This window comes from Arvicanthis niloticus, chromosome 6 (assembly GCF_011762505.2).
Source record: "Arvicanthis niloticus isolate mArvNil1 chromosome 6, mArvNil1.pat.X, whole genome shotgun sequence".
In the NCBI taxonomy this organism is placed as follows: domain Eukaryota; kingdom Metazoa; phylum Chordata; class Mammalia; order Rodentia; family Muridae; genus Arvicanthis; species Arvicanthis niloticus.
Genome location: NC_047663.1, coordinates 53,529,024 through 53,551,358, shown reverse-complemented (window position 1 = coordinate 53,551,358; position 22,335 = coordinate 53,529,024). Strand labels below are relative to the sequence as shown.

At 48.0% G+C, this 22,335-nt stretch overlaps 1 protein-coding gene across 4 annotated transcripts in view; it reads right to left on the bottom strand.

The window, feature by feature from the left end:
• Positions 1-22,335, bottom strand: part of Ntn1 (netrin 1) — a 189,764-nt gene that overhangs the window by 63,014 nt on the left and 104,415 nt on the right. For all 4 annotated transcript variants that reach the window (XM_076936578.1, XM_076936580.1, XM_076936579.1 and 1 more), the window contains exon 3: positions 5,276-5,464. In XM_076936578.1, coding sequence (XP_076792693.1) covers positions 5,276-5,464 — 189 coding nt within the window. The remainder of the gene's footprint in view (positions 1-5,275; positions 5,465-22,335) is intronic.

Genomic DNA, 22,335 nt, shown 5'->3' with positions numbered 1-22,335 from the left:
GGTCATCAAAATAAATAAGGACAGAAAACAAATAGCAAAAGAACTGCTTTGTGTGCCTACTGACAACTGTGAAGGTTCTTGTGTCTCTGTTTTCCTTGATGTATACAGATAATCACAGTGGTGAACATGTACAGAGTACATGCTGTGTGCCTCATTTAATCTGCACAGTGACTCTTAAGAGGGAGGACGGATCCTTTTGCCCATCTCCAGACATGAAGGCTGAGGCTGTGAAGCATACCTCACCCAGAAGTGAAACCTGAGCCCTGACCTGGAGCCTGAACACTGGGTCCACCTGATGTTCTGTAGCAGAAACCCCAAGGAGAGATTGTTTGCCAAATTAAATGTCCTTGGGGAACTCAAAGATCAGGGTTTTTTTTTTCTAGTCAAGCACTGAGAACCCCAAAAATGTCCATGTAGAGTCTAGGAATGAGAGAAGACAGAAGGATAGGGACACTCACACCCCGGGGCAGGTACAGCTGGCTCAAAGATGTTTAGGGAACGCACACTAGCGCTAGCTAGGCTGAGGAATACTGTTTTCCTGTGGTATACTGCACGAGGTGAGTGTGAGTCACAGGGTCAAGGACACTTGCCATTTGTCCAGACCTCTGAACAAAATCACCCTGCCTTATTTCCTGGCTCTTCCTAATCACAACCACACTGCTATAAAGAATGACCCCTGTTGAATCCAGGAGAGGTAAGATGTTTCAGTCCTGAAGAAGGGCAGGTAGAATGTGGAATGTTAAAGCTGAAAGGAACTCAGTGGCCAGAAGCCTGAAGATAATGCCACAGGTAAGATAATGACTGAGGTTTAAGGTGGCATGAGATTAGCCCGCTGCCCTGTAGACTGTATACAGAGCTGGAGCCTTGACTCTCACATCCCTGAGAGAGCATAGCAAAGCTCTCTCATGCTGGGTCATGCTGTGGTGACTCTCACATCCCTGAGAGAGCATAGCAAAGCTCTCTCATGCTGGGTCATGCTGTGGTGAGCTCTTCCTGCAGTTTCTCTCCTGGCTGAAGGATCTGAGCTGCCTCTTTCTCTCCTTGCAAACTGGAGGCCACTTTGTGGAGAGGCCGCTTTGTGCCTTAAGTGATGGCCACTGATTATCTTATGACTCCGGTAAAAATTCTTCTCCCTGAACCACCCAAATTATGGAAAGTGGAACTGTCACAAGGGACCCAGAAAAGTGGGAGAGTATACACCTAATGCTTTTATAGAGTGAGGGGACACTGCCATAGAGTCAGGATGGGGGTGTGGGAGGGACTTAGCTCTGTTGAGACTCAGATGACCAGGTCTAAACACACGCACACACAAATGACACACATGTCCCTCCCGGCAAGATTTAAAATTAAAAGAACTTTAAGTCCCCACCCCCCCAGTGTTCATCAAAGGAAACTTTAAAATCTTTAAAACATCTGAATTCATCAATTAGTGATCTGTCTCCTCAAAGGAATAAACTGTAGGGCCTAGGCCTCCCCTGGGGACGTCCTGAATCCATGGCAAGAGCAACCTACCACCTTTATCTCATATATACCAACCCCTGCCCTGGCAGTTCTCAGCCTTGGAGAGCTTTTCCAAGGCCAGTTTGTCTCCATCTCATATGGACCTCTTAATGAAACCAGAATCCCTAGGGTGGGGCCCGAACGGCATCTTACAACATCCTGGGTAATCCTCACATGTAACCAAGAATGACAAGTTGGGAGAAAAACGATGCCTACGATGCCGGGAAGGGAAAGAAAAAAAATATCCAAAAGAAAAATAACTGGCAAGGGGAGAGTTCCATACAGTGGCCCCAAGAAGCCAGAGGGGGCTGGACTGGGGTTCTCACTTTTTCCTCCTACCCCCCAACCCTTGGCAGAGCTGCAGGAAGAAAGGTTGATGGGAGGGTCAAGATTGCAGGGCAGGGCTGGTGAGCACTGTCTCAGATTCGGTCCCACTAATGATTGCATCTTCCTAAGGCTCCACCACCTTCTTAGCAGCCTTCTTTCAGCCACATTCAGTGAAGAAGAGAAGGGGGCAGGGCAGTGAGCGGGAAGAACAGGCTGCTGCTCATTGAGATGGAACGAGGGCCCTTTGTGATGGGGAAGCGGGATGTGGTGGTTAATTTCTTAATTCTCATCACAATTCGGTTCACGGGAGCCTCCTGGAATGTCTTTATCCATCACAGATGGTTTGGGAAAATGATAAATTAATATTGTTATCAATGGAGGCACGGCTGAGATGGTTAAATAGCAATGGCTTCTTTGCAGGCTCTAAAAAGAAAGTGCCTGCTAAGTCCATAAAGAAGTCAGATGGTAAACAAAAACGCCTATCTTCTGACAGATTCCAGGACGAGTATCATTCACAAACCATTTTGCAGAGAAAGGGGAGAAATTCATCTCATCTGACTTTGTATAGGACAACAGCCCACACCATAATGAGGCTGGCCCAGCGCTGTGAAATCGCTCTGAATAGCTGAGAGTACAGCGGCCTGTTCCCTGGGCATGTTTATTACAGCCCTTTGTATGCACCAACCCTGCCAGGCCCGGTTTGCTCCTAAGCTAGGGGAGGGGAGAAAGACCCCAACAAATTTGTTGCTATGAAACTTCCCAAATGGGGAGACTGCATAGAAATGTTTGGAATCAAATGCCCTTGCTCCAAGCTGTTCTTGTCTGGGTCCACCCCTGCTCGACACTGAACAAGGTCTTGAGCCAGCCAATCACCAGCAGTGTATGGGTGGCCTCGGGCCCCCTGCCCAGGCCCCTCCCAGGCCCTGAGAAGTCAGGGGGTAAAGAGGGCCCCACTGCCATTCCCAAGCCAACTTGGGAGTTGAGGGCTGGTTGTCCCAATTCCTCTGTGAAATTAGGATAAAGCAAAGAAGTCTTGACTTCCTGTGAGGGCCTAGCATGGGGCTCCTCCTGGGTACATCAGAGGCTAGGGTTAGGGAAAATGATCCAGACTCCTCAAAGAACAAGCCCTCAAGAACACAGAACAGGCGACCAAAAAGCTTGCATGCTTAAACCATGTGGCCTTATAGGATAGGCAGAAGAGTCACATGTGGCGGAAGAGGGGTAGGTGTTTTCACCACGAGACTCAGAGGCACACCTCTCTCCCCACACAGCCTCTGAACCACTCTTAAACCTCCTTTCTGCCAGACTAACCAGGGTAATTTTTGGCAAGAGGGTATTCAAAGTTCCCACATCTCCTAAGGAGGAAACACTTGGGGAGGAAAGGGTATAGGAGATAGAGACCTAGAATTCTCTAGGGATACCTTCTCCGCCAATCAAATGGCTACTTCTGTCACATTTTTTGCCCCTTAATCAGAGGAGAACCCTTTCACACCAATCATGAAGCAAGGCCTTTACTCACACCATACTCTTCCTCACCCATCAGTGCACAGAATCACACTCTCTTTCCTCACCAAGGGGTGCAGCTCCTAAATCACTTCCTTTCTTCCACACACACTTTCCAGTCTCTCCCTGACCGAGATCCAGCTCAGCTTTCCTCTCCAAGTTATGCTTGGGTTCCCACCAAGGCTGGGGACAGCTGATATCCAGGACTGCAACTGAAGATGGGGCCACCAGGGCTGGCTCCAGCATTTGAAGTCACAGAGCACCCCCTCCTCTGTCTGTACCTGCCCCACCCCTAGCTCCAGCTGGCAAAGCAAGCTGTGCATCTCTGCCCCAAAGGCAAAACCACCAGGACAGTAAGTACACAGCCTCTTTCCTCAGGGAGACCCTGGCTCTTCCTGTTCTCAGGCACAGGACTGCCCACTGACGTGGCTAACATAGATTAAAGTTCTCGGCCAAGTGGCCAATAAATCCACACTGGTCAGTTGTTTATGAGATCCTAGCTTCCATTTCTTCTGCAAAAGAGACAGCAGCCACTTTGGATATAGGCAAAGGAGTTGGACATCTTCCAACTCTGTTCTCTGAAGACCCCAAACCAACTCCCTGGCCTTGCCCTGCTCTTGCTTCCTGGCAATGTAGAATATCCTTGGACTTCATTGCCTGAGCCACCTGCCCATCCTCAGAGTCTCCTGAAGCATTGTTTCCTGAATCTGTTTTTCCTCTCTGAATTGGAAATAGCCCCTGCCACCTTTATGTTTAAATTCTCTTGGCAAACTAGCAAAGGCAGCCATTGGCCAAAGACATGGGAGGAGGGCCTGTCTGCATCCTGAGAGATACCTTGCCCATCTGTACATGAGGAATCCAAGAGTTCTCTCTCAGAGGAGAGTCTGCAGAGCCAGTGGGATTTGGCTGTTGTTGTTTAGTTATTAAGGAAGCATCTGTAGAAGCAGAAGTGGCTCGATGCTCAGAAGGCACACGCTTAGCTGAAGCTCTGCCATTGATGTTTTGAACTTCTTTGCCATCTTTGCATGAGGTATGTTCACTGTGTGCTGGCTCCCTCAAGTCATATCCAGTCACATATAGTCAGTCTGCACATAGCTACCCAAACTGTGGTGTATTTCTGGTTAGGAAAACATCTCTGCTTCATTCAGAGGCTAAGCAGCATCCAGAAGGGACATCCCCTGCAGTTCCTCACCAAAGCTGTCTGTCGTGACTTTGCACCCTCCTGAGTCAGGGCTAGGGGGCCTACATTTCACCCCCAGAGTCATCTGACCATTGCTTGCTTCATTTTGTTGGTGAGATGAGAAAACAAACACGAGAAAGCTAAAACAGTGTTTGCTCCGGTGAATAAAACCAGTCTCCCATTCTCTTTTTTTTTTTTTTTTTTTTTTTTTTTTTTCTTCTTGATCCCGAAGAGTAAAGCTATTTGCAGATGGGTTAAATGTTCCTCCTAAGACCCTGATCCTGAAATGCCAACCTCCCTGTGACTGTGTCTCTGTGTGTGATGGGGGTGGGACGGGAGGCAGTGCGAACACATCCAAAGAAGTATGTCTGTGAGTGGCTAGAAAAAGAGGGCCCTTTGTCCCGACAGTAAGCCTGCTGAACATGACTCTCTTTCCTCTGGTATGCAGCACACCTGTGCTGAGGAGACGTTGGGGAGGAGGGAAGCAAAGGGGGAAGTGGCAGGAGCCTGGCCCTGCATTCTCCTAAGGGATCACACCTACTGCTTTCTTCTCTGAGCCATGTCTCCATTGACCCTTTGTTTTGCTTTTCACCTCCAAATACCAGGGAGGCCTTGAAAGAAGGGGGGTGGGTAGGGTATGTGTGCACACCTCAGTCTACTCCACTTTGTAGGGGAACTAGAAGAAAGAAAAGAAAGGAAGGAGGGGGAGAGAGGGAGCCTAGTGTCCCTGAAAATCCCTGCTCCCTGACCCCCAAGACAACCTACCTTTGCAAGCCTTCCGGTGGGTGATAGGCTTGCCCATGTCTCGATAGAAGCCCTCCTTGCAGTAGTGACAGTGGCGGCCCGCAGTGTTATGGCGGCAGTTGAGACAGACACCCCCGCTCTTGCGCCCCGATAACTTGTAGAGCTCCATGTTGAATCTGCAGCGCCGAGCATGGAGGTTGCAGTTGCAGGCTGCAGGAGAACAGAGAGAAATCATCATCACAAGGGGATGGTGGGATGACAGACACCCTGCAAAGAGGCTCATCCCAGGTACCCCTCCAGCTCCAGGCAGGAGAGTCTTGCTCTAGAAACCTTTCCTTGCTTCTTCCGAGGGCACTTATAAACGCTGGTTGAGTAGTTCACAGGACCATGTGTGAGGCCTCCTACGAACTACGAACGCCATAACCTTGGATTTGCAGGCCTCCAGAGCTGGGAGAAATAAATGTGTTTAAGTCTCTCAGCAGGAACAGGCCATGCCCAGATGCCCAGGCTTCTGTGTACACCAACCACCTGCACCTCCTTTCTCCTACTCTTCTTCCTGCCACCAGAGACTCTGGAGTCAGCTGCCCCCTCTCCTTCCCACCATCCAGCACCACAGAGGACCCTTGGCTTTCTTCTCTGTGGCTCTCCCCCTTGTCAGTTGTTCTCCCTCCTACTTCCTGGGTCTACACACTTAGCTCAGAGGCCAGTTCTTACCCTGCTTTCCTGATGCCCATGGGATCTAACTTCTGTATCTCACATCACCTCTCAGCTTCTGACCCACAAACCCTTCACTTCCAAGTCTGAGGTCTCTACTTGGACACAGAGGCACCTTCTCCACCTTGCCCCTTCCTCTCCTTTCTGCCTCTGTCTGCCTGATTCCGTAGGGTTCAGACAACTATGTGGATCCAAAATATCTGGAAGGAAATTGCATCCATACTGAAATGCATTATTTTTCTAGTTACTAGTCCCTAAAAATTATAGTATGTTCATTTACATGACATTTACATGCAGTATACGCCATTTAGCAATGAGGTTTGTGTTTGTTGGTTGGTTTTTTGAGACATGGTTTCTCTATGTGGCCCTGGTTGTCCTAGAACTGGTCTCAAAGTTGGAGATCTGCCTGCTTCTGCCTCCCAAGTGCTGGGATTAAAGGTGTGTACCACCGCCACCCAGCTAGAGATAAGTTTTAATAAGGGGTTTTATGTAGACATAGAATATATGTAGGCTCTGTGCAAACATGATGCCACTTTATAGAAGGGATGGGATTTTTGCATCTTCGGGGAGTCCTGGAGTCACTTCATAGAGACAACTGTGACCAGAGCAGGATTTCTAAGCACCAATTTGAGGGTGTCCATAAGTCAGTCATTTAGCACAGCCCTGGGAATGGGTCCGGAGGGGGCTGTTAACAAGCCAGACCTACTCACTCAGCCTCTACTCCCCAGCCTCCCAACCCCTCCTGCTTCATTTGTCCTGCACTCTGGTCATTTCTAAAGCATGCTGAGTGTAGGAGTAGCCCTCCCATTCCAAGGCCAGCTTGTCTTCCTTTCCTGCAGCCATCTTCCCATCCAGGGGTGCGATTTCAGTGTCATTTCTAAGTCCACATCTAGACACATCCTTGCTTAGATGAAGCCCCAAGCACATCCCCCAAAGGGATACTCATATTCCCTGCCCTGTCTTTATGCTGTATGTTCTGTACACATGCTATGGAACTTCTAGAGAAATGATGTTTAATGCCATACACTTAAAACACAAAGGAGGAAAGGGAGAAGAACACTCCTGTTTCCACCAACCACTGAGAAGAACATGGGGGCTTCCTGTCGGGCCCAGCTATGGGACTGATTAATACACTTTATAAATATAGATCATACCCATTTGCCCCTAGCCTTGCAGTCTTTTTCTCAGAATAAACATTTTTTAGTGTCAATTTGATTTTTAAAGATTGTCTGGTCCTTTGACATTGTGGGTCTTTAGTCTGAGACAGGCGCACTGAGTGATCAGGATCTCTCAAAGCTGGCCGGCCAGGCTGTTCCCTGCTGGCCATGTTACAAACCTTGAACCACCTTTGAACATGCACATCAGAACTCTGCTCTGGCTAATGATGGCTAGTACAGTCCTCAAGGCAGAATTCAGTTACATTCTGGAGCTCCATATTTTTAACTCTGGATCAGAAAACACCAAGTTGCCCTCAAGGAAGGCTGAACTGGCTTTGCCTCCTGCTAGCAGGAAGTGACAGCTCTCATTTCACCACACCCTTGAAAAGAATAACAACACACACATTTGGTATCAACATTTAAAAAAAAAATGTTTGCAACTTGTCAGGGGAAAAGGCCCAGACTCGACATCCACCTGTGTCTATGACTACAGAAGAGAGGGTGTGTCTCCTTTGTCTACATTTCCATCTCCATGTGTGCCTTGCCTATTTAGGCCATGGTCCAAATTTTCTCTCCCTATGGATAGCTTAAAACATTTGCCTTTTCTACTATATAAGCTGTAAATGGTTTTTATTGGTTTCCTTACTGGATACTATTTTTACTTGTGAATTTCTGGATTTTGCTCTCTGGTGTTACAAGCTTCTTTAAATGTTCTTCCAGGAATCAGTCCCCAAATCATGTGCCCATTAGTCACTCAACTGACAAGCAGAGGTGGAGTTAAGACAGTGCCTATCTTGCAGTCCAGAAGCAGCTGGAAGCCAGTTTGGACTAGAGAACAGATCTGACTCCCAAGAACCTGGGAAGTGTCCCTGAGCAGGTGTCCCCAGGTAGTAGAGTACACACAGAAGTTGCATCTTTGCCCCACCCTCTACATGGAGGAATGCCACATTTACACTGTCTTTTTGGACTCATTCAGCGAGACAAGGAATAAGACTTACTCAGAGAGGTTCAGTGACCGGCCAGCCAGCCCAGCACCAGAGTCATCAAGTACAGTCCTGGCTGACAGCAGGCAGGTCTCCCTGCTGTCCCAGAGAAGGTGACCAGCATCACCATACAGAACAGTTGAACCTGAACTACAGGCCAGAACTTGGACCTTTCCTGCAAGAACAGAAACCCAAAGACCTGCTGCACCTGCACAGGACTGGGAATCCACAAGGATCGCCAGGGTCTCGCTGCCCTCCACTGCACATAGAATGGCCTCACAGCAGCATCTTTAGGTTCTTCATGGAGGTGGACACACCCTCATGTCCTCCTCTGTAAAGGAGGCTCTAGCTGCCCAGCATCCAACAGGCCTCTGAGCCCTTCTGGGAATGCAGGGCTGCCTTCCTTACCCCTTGGGAAAGCTCAGGCCAGATCTCCTTCTATGCACACCTCACACCAACAAAAGGTTCTTTCCAAACAACTGGTCATACAAAAGAAAACTCTGAGGATAACATCAAAAAGTACCCCCTGCCCCTCCTTGGGGCTGTCAAAGAGCATCAAGTGATAATTACCCATGCTCAGACTTCTGCAAAGTATTTTATAGCTTGTTTTCTTTTCTCTTTGTTTTATTTTCTCTACACAGATGAAAAAATGCAATGGGCAGAGTGGCTCACATCTGGATCTCTCAGGTCCACAAAGAGGTGTCACCCAATTCCCAGCAGCCGTGGGCTCTGCCTCGGAGAGACACCCTAATCCCCGAACCTTCCTGTTTATCTCCTGCTTCTCTCCCAGGCAAAAATATTGGGTATTGGTTTCATTATCAGATTTCAAGGCGGGAAGGAAAGGGCAGCTTTGTAAGAACAGAGGTCACCTCAGAAGAGATGGGGGTGGGGAAGCAGAGACCCTCCTGGGGGATTAGCTTGGCCCAGATCAAGGAGCCTCTACCACTGGAGTGACTTGGTAGTCTATCTAGGGGTCCTCTGGTCTCTCATACGCTGTGTGCCTGCTAGCTATCATGTTGGGATAAGTCACATCCTCTACAGCTGTGTCTCAGGCTCAGAAGGAGTGATTGGGGGGGGGGGTAGGGAGCAAGGACTCCCCAACTCCACTCCTCAACTAGAAACCTGACAGGAAAGAGAAAAGGCACCAAGAGCCAACTCCCATCTCCCTCCCCCACCCCAAATGTCCTCTGAGTTGTTAACTTCCAACTTGAAGCCATTTTGTTCATGTCTCCTGTCAACTGGAACTTGCTCAGCCATTTGGCACCTGCAGCTGAGTTATAGTCAACACACACACACACACACACACACACACACACACACACACACACACACTTCTCTAGCTACATGCTAGTCCATGCATGTACTGTGTGAGATACAGAGACAGGATGTACTTTCAACTGCCCAAGGGGCTCCTCCTTTAACAGAGGAAACGGCCAGACTGGGGAGCAGACCCATCAGAATTCACATTGATCAAGTGGGCCAGATGCTCTTAATCAACTTTATTGCTTCACTAGGGACCACACAGAGAAGCCCACAGCAAGCCTTGATTACATTTTTGTTGTACAACTGAGAGAAAGCAAACACTCAAGAAAGAAGATACATGGATATGTAGAATAAGTGGACTGAGCGAGAACAAATTGGTATGGGTGGGATGATTAACTGATTGGTGATTAGATGGATGGATGGGGTAGATGGGGAGATAGAGGAACAGGTTGATGGATGGGTCCATGGGATGGATGACTGGGATGAATTGGTGGATGAAATAGACAGAGGGAAAGGTAGGTGTAGGATGGGTGGACAGATGGATAAGTGGATTGCTGAGTGATGTAGCTAAATAGATGGGTACATGCATGGGCAGGCAGAGAGAAAGGTCAGAAAGTAGACAGGTAGATGTATAGAGCCTAGAGGATCTGATGCCTGGCCCTCATCCTAAAGGCACAGTCTTGTCGTTTCCCTGTGTTCTTACTCTGAACTAATTTAAATTCATCTTTGTGCTTTGATTAAGCAATTTAATCCCATTTAAATAGACTTCCGTACTTTAGCGGAAAAGAACCCTCATCTACGTGCCAGATTCTCCCCAGGGCTCCGAACACAGAGAACTAAGTCTCAGCAATGAGTTTACAAAAACATGGATGTATTGATTCTCTACCCAGAACACCTCAAAAACTAAGTCACACACCTACCAAGACTATCCCAGTCCAGAAAGCATCTAGCAGCACTTAATCCTGACACTGTCACTCTGAAGTTCTCGGGTCTCTGGCCTGTCCATGAAAGCAGAAAGGCCATCTGGTCGTGGTCCTGTCAGAAGCCCCGGTCTTAGCCCCAAAGTCCCTTCTCTGTCCTTCAGCCATCATGAGATTGGATAATTAGATGGATGGATAGGTGGATGGGTGGGTGGATTGTTGAGTGGATAGATGGATGGATCAATAAGCAGTTGGCTTCAGTTTTTTCTTCCTCTCTAAAGCATTTTTTTTTTTTTTTAGAAAGATGCCTGTTTTTTTTTTTTTTTTTTTTTTTTAGAATTGCTAGGAGAATTCTGGATTTACATGCCTGTCTCTGAGCTGACAAAAAATAACCCACAAAACACCATCTGCAAGCTGGGTACATATTTTGTTTTTCTTTCTTTCTTTCTTTCTTTCTTTCTTCTTCCTCCTCCTCCTCCTCCTCTTCTTCCTCCTCCTCCTCCTCCTCCTCTTCCTCCTCTTCCTCCTTCTCCTTCCTCCTCCTCCTCTTCCTCTTCTTCTTCTTCTTCTTCTTCTTCTTCTTCTTCTTCTTCTTCTTCTTCTTCTTCTTCTTCTTCTTCTTCTTCTTCTTCTTCTAACAGGGTCTCACTATGTAGCTCTGGCTGTCCTGTAGCTCACTACATAGATCAGGCTATCCTTGAATACACAGAGATTCATCATTTCCTGCTTTCAAAGTACAAAGATTAAAGGCATGGACCACCACATCCATCCAGGCTGGATGCTTTCAATAAAAGAAACTGGTCCCTCACCTGAGGCTCCCTGTGCTTCCTCTCAGAGGCACACTACAAAGCACACAGATTACATGAACATGGGCAGCTCTTCTGGATCGCCTCATTGTTTCTGGAAGTATATGTAAAGAAAAAGAGACATAATCTGGTTTGATTTTAGGAAGTTCAGAAGCAAGTCAGAGTTCTGCCTCATGGTGCTTCTATTCCCAGAGGGGAGACAGGTCCATGAAAGACCTGGGATCTCCCAGCTATGAGCAGAGCTACTGGGACAGACCAAAGACAGACAGCCATCTTGCTAGGTCCTTCTAGGATCAGACAGAGAGGACAGGACTGAAAAGAAAGTCAGAGAGGGGCCAGGATGATCTACCTTCACCAGTCCAATTGTATCTGCATACTGGTTCAGCTGGGGATCCATCTAGAATCTTCTCTTCCTTTGAGATAGAGTATGATTGTATAACCCAGGCTGGCCTTGAACTTGTGATCCTCTTGCCACAGCCTCCCCAGTGCTGGGATTACAGGTATGCACCACTAAGCCAAGTCCCAGATGTACATCCCCTCCCTCCCTCTCAGACAGAGTCTCACTTAGCCCAAGCTGACCTCAAATTCACTATGTAGCCAAGGATGTCCTCCAACTTTCTGATCCTTCTGCCTCCCTTTCTAGGATTACAGGTGTCTGCTACCACACACGGTTTAAGCAGTGCTGGGACAACCCAGGACTGCATGCATACTAGACCATGCATGCATGCTGGATGATGCATGCATGCATCACTTGCTTTGCAAACTGAGCAACAGCCCCATCTCCTCCAGATTTGTGCCTAACAAACTCTCAGGTGACCTTGCTGCTTCAGCCTGCAGACTTATGTTGAATGATGGAACCAAATGGAAAAGGCATTAGCTGGACTGTCACCCACCCTGTAGAGAAAGGGCCTCCTATCAAGGTGAGGGTGGAGCTTACAGCAGGGGGCCTTCAAGGAGGTGAGAAGACTTCTGGCTTCACCTTTTTTTTTTTTTTTTTTTTTTAAAAAAAAACCTTCTTAAACAATTGGCACAAAGTCATGAAAATATTTGCGAGCTATTTAAAAAGTTGGAGGCCATTCCTTTTTTTTTTATTATTTATGACCTTGCTACTCTATTTGGTACACTATTTATTTAGAAATTGTCTGTCTCTTGTTTATTAATTGTAAATATTCCTCCCACAGTAAGTGTCTTCTGAGTCTAGTTTGTGGCAACTCATGAAAAGGCCCAGCTGAGCAGCCAGGGCTGCACACACCTGCCTCCTGTCTGCACCAAGGGATCATGCTGAGCCAAGCTCTGAAAAACCTCTCTTTGGAGCAGAAGCTGATGCAAGCTGGGCCCAAACAGCTCCGAGCCCCACAGCAGTTTGTATTCAAAGGTAAACTAGATCAGGTTGATTCTGATGGCCAGTTCATTTACGTAGCAGACTGTAGGTGTCTCTTTATAACTGGGAAGTCCGGCTGCAGGCACACTTTGGTGGTCAACAATTATTTATTGAATGCTACTATATAATTCCAGAGCTACACAAGGAACTGGGGTGCAACAGAGAGCAAGACAGAGCCTCTGGAGATGCCCAGGTGTGGTCAGCTGATGCTACTGTCTCCATTGGCTCAGCCCGAAGCCCACTGCTAATGCAAGGATTATAGATTGGAACCAAAGACAGTGCCGTGGAGATCAGTTGGAGTAAACTCAAGGGCGTGGGTAACTACTGAGAGGACAAAGGGGACACAAAACAGTCTGGTCTCAGTCAAGGTTCCAATCATTGAAGATGACTCTTTTCAACTTCAATGTAATAAAAACCACAGGCAAGCATGGTCCCCACACAGGGCTGAGAGGAAGGGTGCAGCAAATAGTAAGTGCTTGGGTCTTCCAGAGAGGGAGTGCATGGTGGGCCACTGTTCAGGGTCCTGGGCAAAGGAAACTATTTTAACAACAAAGCAAGTTTCCTGGTGCTTGGAGGTTTCCCATCTCCCTGACCTGGGCCAGTGATCTTCGATCACCTGAGCAGATGGTGCTCCTTCTGACTCATTACCAGGTCAACAGTCCAACCATACATCACAGCACCGGCTCCTTCAGCTCACAGCCTCCCACGCCACCATAAGATATTTAGAAACAGTAGGAACATAGCTTTTGTTAGTCTGCTGCTACAATTGTTCAGTTTTACTATGATTACAAATCTCTTACAGACACCGGAGAGTATTATATACACAGTCACAATGCCTGCTCTTATGGGTGGTTTAATGTAGCTACTGACATATTGGAAAGCAACACACACATACACACACATGGTGTGTGTGTACTGTAGTTTCATCTGAGGTTGGACAGGCTAAAGTGTGTGTGTGTGTGTGTGTGTGTGTGTGTGTGTGTACTGTAGTTTCTGAGGCTGGAACAGGCTGAAGAGCTTTAAGAGAAGACTAAAGAGCAGTAAGTGAATAGGGTTTCATTCCCATCAACCCAGAAGCCTCTGAAGCTAAATTTTCCCAAAGCAGCCCCCTGCCTCTCAGTGTGTCCTCTCGGAAGACGGGTTTAAAGAGCCCTTTATCCTAAGATTCCAACTTGAAAATAAAACCTAACTACCTCTTCCCTACGAAGGCTTTATTCCGATATCAAGGATGCTGTGGGTGGTAGGAGAAAGAAGAAAAAAAAATGTGGAAAGTGCTTTGGAAACCCAGTGTCCCGAGTGAATGGGTCAGGGAAGCCTGCCTGCCAAAGAGGGCTTTAGATGGTTTCTGATAAAGTCTCTGAGATAAGTGGCCAGTGTTTGTTGAGGGCTTAGGGAGCTTTAGCCAAGTCTGATCACAAAGCAGACCTCTGTCAACAGTCCTTCAGGCCACTAATAGGGCTGAACAAACACTACAGTAACAAGTTCTTCACACCTGTGGGGCTTGGGAAACCTTCGGCCCCTTTGTCCACAGGCAGACAAAGAAGCTGCCAAGAAAGCCTGGGCCCCCACCCAGCCAAGCCGCTGGGCATCTGGAGAAAGGCCTGGGGTCAAGACAGACAGCTTGAAGTCTGGCCAGCCCTGTCTCCCTCTGTGAGCAAAAACACCTCCCATCCAAGACAGGGAGACCCTCCAGTGAACAGAGTCCTGTGAATGGGCAGCAAAGGATGGTTCTGAGACTGGGGCCTGACCCAGAGGCAGTAGTAAGGCCCTGGAGTTGGAGCATTCCTGAGAGTACAGCCAAGGCTCGGAGGTTCATTTTCCCCCCTGTACATAGCCACTGTCCCCTCCCCTCTGTTGACTGCAGGGCCATCTCCCAAATCTACTTGACCTTGCCGTCATTTTTTCCACTGACTCCTTTTCTCTGTAAACATGTTAGCCTTTTCTTTCCTCTGCCCTTTTTTGGCTGCTCCGCCTCCCCCTAAGGCTTTAAAATGATCCTCTCCTAACTGTCCCAGGCCTTCCCTGTGCAGGACAACTCAAAGTTTGCACTACACAAACACCCCTCTCAGGCCCTCTCTGTGAAGGAAATGCAGAGGTCTGGGTAAGCCCTGAGCAGTCATCAATTCTTCCTCAGCAGCCCTCCTCAGATCCACCCTCTCCAGAGCCTGGCCCCAGGCTGATAAAGGGTGGGCCTCACTCTGCCCTGTCTCCTCCTCCAGAGAGGTCATCCCTGGCCTACTATATTCCATTCCCAACTCTAGACCTTCACCACCTCCAAGCAACCTTTCACTCCAAATCTCTGAACATTCCTGTCAACTTGTCACCGCCCTGTTCTGGAACCTTCCACAGTTGCTCATTTCTGAAGAGATGCAAAGTCTTTTTATTATTCTCAAGGGGGGGGGGAACTGGTTTCAAAATGTAGGTCCAAGGGATTGGAGAGGTGGCTTAGCAGTTAAAATTATCCCACAGGCTGCTCTTCCAGAAAACCCAGGTTCAATTCCTAGCACCACACAGTAGTTACCAACAGTCTATTATGTGTTCCAGGGAACCCAACACCCTCTTCTGCCCTCTGTGGGCAATAGGCACACACATGGTGCAGACATACATACAGACAAATCATATATATATATCCAGAGGCTGACTTCCAGCAGAAAGACCTTACCCCATCCCCAAGCACGACAGAGCTAAACAGGAAAGAAGATGTTGTTCACCCAGGGCAACACAGAGCTTGGGACAGGAATGGCTTTCCAAGTTACCCTCTTATGGAAGAGATGGGAAGAATGTGGCAGAGACTTTGCCAAGAACCTGGCAATAGTTAGTAATAGCTAACCTTTCACCTAACTAGTTCAGGGCACTTTCCAGATCCTTCTCCTGCCTGGCAAAGGTCTCACTGTTCCGAGCTTGATAACCCCGCCCCCTGCCTGTTGGAATGTCTTCGCTAATATTCAAAGCAAAGGAAGTCTGAAAAACGCTTGCCCCTTCTGCTGGAAAGCAGAAAGGGAAAGCACTGCCATGGAATCCTCTGCCTTGTGACTCATATGCTCTGCCAGATGCCTGCTTGCAGCATGGGGCCTTCTTTCCAATCGCTTTCCCCAGAAGTGGTGCACAGCCTCCATGCACTGGACGTATGGGATTTGACTTGCCAGGGGAACGGGCCAAGCCTGGCTCCCGGCTCCCTGGAGTCATTTCCCATCTGTAATGGCCTCACTGACACAGGACCCTAGTCATGAAGAACACAGGCTGACACCAGGGTTCTGGTGAGCCATTGTAGGTCCACGCTCATTTTCCTAAGTCATCTGACAATTACAGTTGCTAGATTTCACAAGTCAAGGGCACAGGATGCCTACAACATGAACTGGAGGAAGTGATGTTTCCTGTCATAATACCCCCAGGCTTGTGTAGCAATCCTCTATTCCCATCAGGTCCCTACCCTCATAAGTTCATACTTTGCCTAATGTTAAGGCAACTCTACTGGTCTTAGCACTGGTGAGTCCCAGAAGTTAAAGGGGCCCCTCAGAGTGAGCAGTCCCACTAGGCTTTGTGGGAATTAGAGTTGTCTGGTTCTGTAGTGTTTGTTGGCTCCGGGCCAACTTGTTCCTCCCTCTACATGTGCCCATTGCTGAAATAGAACAGAAATCCTATGACCTCTTGTTTGTTTGCTTGTTTTCAAAACAGGGTGTCGCTATGTATCTCTCGCTGTCCTGAAACTCACTGGCATCGGATTCACAGAGATTCACCTGCCTCTGCCTCCCAAATGCTGGAATTAAAGTATGCATCACTTGCTGGCACATCCTGTGACTTCTTAAGACCATATGGAGAAGTATAGGAAAGGGGAAGGCACTGCCCACTGGAGCTTCCCCACTGTGTGACATATAGAAATGATGAACACACTACTCTGCCTCACCCAGGCATCCTGGAAGTTTATTTCTTCCCTAGAATGTCTTAACTTGACATGCAAAGATCTCACTATTATGGGTCAGGGTGGAAGAAAGCAAGTACCATCTAAGTGACCCAAAATAAGTTAACAAAAGAGCTTTTCATCGTGGCACGCTTTGTGATGGAACTCATCAGACTCTGAGCCCCAATCCTGGAACTGGTTATTTTAATCAGTTCAGTAGGTAAAATTTATTTAGAGATCAGTAAAGGGCTTATGGGATTATAATTAAAGACTTTAATTAAAAATCATGTCCTGGAAGAGAAAGTGGGTGACCCGCCACATAGATGAAATGACAGGGGACAGCAAATTCCAGCTAACCACAGAAGCTGGAATGGGTCACCTCCGGATGTGAGTGACCTAACCATCCCTAGAGACATTCAAGTAGAGGGACAAGATCCAGGAGGGTCCATTCTGGAAAGGAGGTAAAACCAACTCAGGAAACATTCAAACAGATACCTCTGGGCCTGGGGGCTAAGTGGCTGTTACAGGTTTACAACTAGGTCTGGCTCCGTGAATATTCTTGCTCAGGAGTTAAGACAGGGAGTCAAATCTGGAAATGACACTGGTTCCTTACACTGTGCATATGAGAAAGAGACAGAACATGAGAGCAAACATAGGGACTTTATCTGTAGAAACTGGATCCCAGTAGCTCTCCTGGAAGGGTCTCAGTGAGGCAGAACACGGCTCACGGAAGCTCCTCCTCCTGGAGTACAATAGTATCTCTGTACCGCATTGGCTTACAGATGCAGTGCAGCAACAAAGCAATAGAGGCGCTGAGTTAGGGCTCAGCAGATAAAGCATTTGCTGTCCGTTAACCTGACTTCAATCCCTGGGTCTCACATGGTTCTGAAGGAAGAGACCCGGTTCCTGCAAGTTGCCCTCTGCCGTCCACACATGTGTTCTGGCACACACATACTACAGACAATCAAATAAATGCAGTCACCTCTGGGGGTTTCAAAGGCAACAGGATTGCAACAATGTAACAGCCCACAGCTGGCATCTCTATTCAAGGTTGGCACTGTGAAGTGTTACTTGCTAAGTACCCTGAACATCTCTCCTGTATTTAAGGATAATACACCATCCTAGAGACTAGGCAAGGACCTCTAAGGGGACAGACCCTTTCAGGAAAGGGGAGCCTGTGTCAAGGAACAAAGGGTACCAAATTCCTTGGCTGCTTGCTTTAGGCCCTGTGCATGTCAATAAGAAAGGCTGACCCCTCCTTGAGGCCCTGCCCACAAACTGGAAGGGAGCTCCATGCTAAAACTCTGAGCATCCAAAAGGAGCGAGGAGCTTATGGGAAGTCTATAAAAGACAGAGAATGCAGGCCAAGCCACCACCTGGAAGATGAAGTGGACAACTGGGAGAAGTGGGTACCAGGGGGCACTTAGGATGGGTAGTCACAGCCAACACTTGCCACTGCTGCTAACTCTGTCCACTGGAACATGCTTAGGTGATGTGTCCAGAGTGGCTCTGTGCACCCTAGAGCCATTTAGTCTTCACAGCTGCAAGAATCCTCACTCTGCACCTTAGAAGGCCCCTCAGTCCACCCACTGTTTCCTGTATGTTTCCACCATACACACACATGTGTGTATGGTGTTTCCTGTATGTTTCCACCATACACACACATGTGCACACACACACACATCACCTTGAAGGAGAGCCATGAAAATGAGTGAGGGATGTATATGAGAGAGGTCAGAGGTTTCTGAGGGATTCTTAAGTCCTAAGTGGCTGGAGCTATCCAATTTGTGACTTTTGAAGCTTACCTTCTCTCATCCACTAGGAGGCTGAGATGGAAAGATGGTACCAAATACACCACACATATCTTCACAATGGTCCCTTAGTGTCCATGGGGAATAGGTTCCAAAACAATCTGAACCTCATGGATATTGAAATCCAAGGATGCTTACTTATGTCCCTTAACATGAAATGACACAGTATTTTCCTAGCACATATCCATCCTCCTATATACCTTCAATCACTCCCAGATTAATTCTAAAACTTGTTACAACAGGTATTGTGATCACACTGGATAGTTAAGGAAATGCTAGGAAGAAAAAAAATGTGCATTTTTAAAATGCAGATGCAAATGCTTTTCAGATATTTTTGATCTGAGATTGGCTGACTCTTCAAGTATCGAGCCCAAGCATATGAAGGTCCAATCAGACCTTCATTCTATTAAAGGAAGCCACAAATCTTTAAAAGATGGAGATTCTAGGACCTGATTTTATATACTTTATTCATCGAACATGCCCACAGACCCAAGCAGGGAAGGTCTTATTGTCCCCATCTTACAACTAAAGATGTGGAGACCCCAACAGCTCACCTGGCTCACAGTGGTAATGGGACTGGAAGCCACTCAGCACCAGCTCCAAGTTCCTATGGGCAAATGGCAAAGTGGAGCTGCCCCTGTTAGCCTCAGCCCAGTGACCTAGTTGGTTCTCTAACTGGAATAGAAGTACTGAGGGTACATGCAAGGCCAGGCAAGGTTATCTTCAGACTATCTCTTGGTGGTAGTCTTTGCAAATGTTTTCCCAGGGTTTGAAAACCAGACAGGTCCCTTGTACAAGTCTGGAGGAGGGGAGCCCTGTGTGATCGCCCACATTTCTTGGCTTTGGCACTCCTGGCTGCTTTGCATGTGGCTAATTCCCCCGGCGTCCTCTATAATTCCACAGTAATGTGGTTTTAATTGTCCCCAAAGTGGGCCATTCTTCCTTTATTGTGCAGTAAATTTCCCTCCAGAGTTCGGATTTCATGTGCCAGCACCAGGCGAGGAGCAGGCTGGCCTCAGGGGGAGGCAGTGCTGGCCTCATCGCTGGCCCCTGGCCCTAGGCAGCCTGGCTGCTTCTCACTCTGACCCTCCCTTGGCCAGCAGCTGCATACTGGGAGCCATGGGGCAAACATTAGGACCCTTAAGGGAGGGGCACTCTTGAGGAGATTGGGACACTGGTCTGTGGTTCTGTCTGGAAAGCAAATTAACTCCACAAATGCAAACAAGCTGCAGAGCAGATTCACCGGGCTTAGAGTCTGGGCCAGATTACTGCTGTGTGTTCATGGGGGATCACGGGCAAATGCCACCGAGGCAAGGCAGCAGGTGCAAAGGAAGCTAGGCACTCTGAGCCTTCCTCACTTCCCACCTGTGGGCTGGGCCAGTCACCTGAGCTGCCTGTTCCTCCTTGCTGGACCAGAAAAGAAGACTAATTATAGTCCCCTTTATCTACCTCAGCTTTGTCCTAACGAGGTAAGGAAGAAGGTGAGTCTGGGGCCAAACATGCAGGCTCAGATCCTATCTGTCACAGGTTAGAGCAAGATACTTGAACTTGGCTGTCTGTTAACCTCTCATCCACTAGCTTCCTTATCTAGGAATGAGGGTAGTGATGATACCCACCTGCCAACGGTGGCGGACATTACTGTGAACATGACTGACAAGACTTGTTCCAGGCATTCCTCAGCTTCTCTACCAGAGATGCCAGAGACACTGAACACAGAGGTGGTCCAGGGACTAGAGTCCATCCCAGGAGGATGGATAAACAAATGGCAGTCTGCTCAGGACACTGCACCAGGGGGAGGTCACAAATAGGTCACAGGGGAGCCTCAACATCTCTGAATCCTCAGATGAGACCAGCTTATCTCCAAGGAGTCCCTGGTTGAAGGTATGATGGTCCTTGCACTGGCCTGATGTGGTTTGTGCCCATACCTCTAGGTTTAAGGATATGTCACTACTGCCCCTCCCAGAACTCAAAGCAGAACTGAGTCACTAAATGAGTGAAAGGGTCTGTCCTGGAGTAACACCAACTTTCTCTTCTGTCAAGTCCCTCCTGGGAATCTGTGCCCTCCATTTTTGTTTTCAGGGTAAAAGGAAGCCCTAATAAGTAGCCAGTCAACCCCAAGGTTACATCCATTAAGGCTAACACCTTCCGTCTTCTCCTTACTTACAGCCAGTTCGTCAGCTGTACTTTGGACCAGCCTCTTCCCCCTTGGTCCCTACTCTATCCTATTTAGATGCTCAGGCTGTTCTCCTCCCTACACGACATCTCCCTTCCCTGATCAGCTCAGCGTCTACTGACTCACCCCGAGCTACAGCAACAGTCCACCTTCCCTGCCCCCACGCTCAGGTTACCTGTAGCCACCATAGACTAGACCACTGGCCATTAAGACAGTGGTTGCTCATCTCTTCAGCAATGCAGTCAGCTCAGCTTTTGGTCCTCGGTATTCCAATACAACAGCCTCATCAGACTGAAATTATTGAAGAAGAGGGGGGGGAGTGTGCTTGTACTGAGTATACACAGACAACTGTTCATAAAGCTGTATTTGGTGAAACAAGTCATCTGGGGGTGATGTAAACCATACAGGAGGATGTGCAGTTACATGCAAAACCCATGCCATTTTATTTAATGGACTTTGAGGGTTTTGTTAGCACAGGAGTGTTGGAATCCATCCCTCAGATACTCAGGGATGACCTTATTCTCTTCCTTTAATTTTCTCAATAGCACTCAAGCCTTTTCATCCTCATGGTGCTGACTCCCTTTCGGGCTTAACCTGCTCCATCCTGTAGCTAATGCTAAACTGCTTCTAGGGGAGACGGAGTCTCCTCTCACCACACTATCTTCCTTGGTAATCTCACCTAACTCAATTATTATCTTTTTGAGGAGTTATGACTCCCATGTTTATATATCCGGTCCAGATATCTCTGAGCTTCTGGCATGTTTATCCAAATGCCTTCTCCTTATCTTAAATCACTCCAAGGTGCTTCCAACTCTCCATAGACCAAGATCAAAGTCATGACATTCCCTCCCAAATCCAGGGGTCTTCCACCATTGTCTTTCATCTACCCACACATTTGAACTAGAAATCTGGACGTCACCTTTGCTACCTCCTGCCCACTCTTTAAATCCGAGCCCAATTATCTGCTCCATCACTAAGCCCTGTTCACCTGTCATTTTCTTGTAGTCTCTCCTGGATCCCATTTCTAAGCCATGTCACCAGCAGCTCTTACTGGTATATTGCCAGAAATTTTGGAATCCAGTAAGCCCATTCTGGATGGATGGATAGATGGATGGATGGTTAGATGGATCTTGAATGGCTGGGAGAGAGGGATGGATGAATGAGGTATGTGAGTAGGTGGGTAGATAGACAAATAGAATCATGATGCATTACAATACAGCCTAAAAATGTTTAACTTGAATACTACAACCCTTAGATCTGTTTGGCCAAGCTCTTCTCCCATGGTACCCATAGAAGTGTCCCAGCTCAGCTTTCCCAGCCTCTTCTGCCATCCCTATGTCAAAAAAAGGGACTATTTGAACCACTGGATTACCACCCAAGGGGAGAGTAAAGCCCCAAATATGTCTGCTCATAGCATCCCCCAGAGCATGCCTTGTGCAAAGCTCAGTTCTAGAGAAAGGGTTAAGAGCAGCCTCCATGATCCTCAACAAATCCCTATCCTCAGTCCACAAGTCCTGAGCCCCCCAGCACAGTCCACACTCAAGCTCTGCCAGCCTGTCTCCTAGTCTGTCCCCATACGGCTACCTCATCTTATGTCTTTTCATCTCTGGCAGCTCAGGCTATCCCATTCCTATTCCACCCCAGCTCCTACCTACACATGACCTGATGGTGCACCAGACCCTTGCCCAATGAAGAGGTGAAGATAGATTGATTGACAGCAGGAGATGCCAGAATCCAGGTGGGAGCAAGGGTCCATCTGGCCTCTGTCTCTTAACCACACAGGGCCCTTGGTGACAAGGTGCAGAGAGAGGGGGACAGGCTGAGGTCAGGGAGAGGCAGTGTCTGGGGTACAGCTGTGGAGCCTTGTGCTCGTCCCCTGGAAGTAGGACATTCTTGTATCCCCCAGAGCTCACAGTTGTCAGAGCTCTGGTAGGGGATAGTCTAAGAAAATTGCAGACGCGTGTGCAGGGGCAAG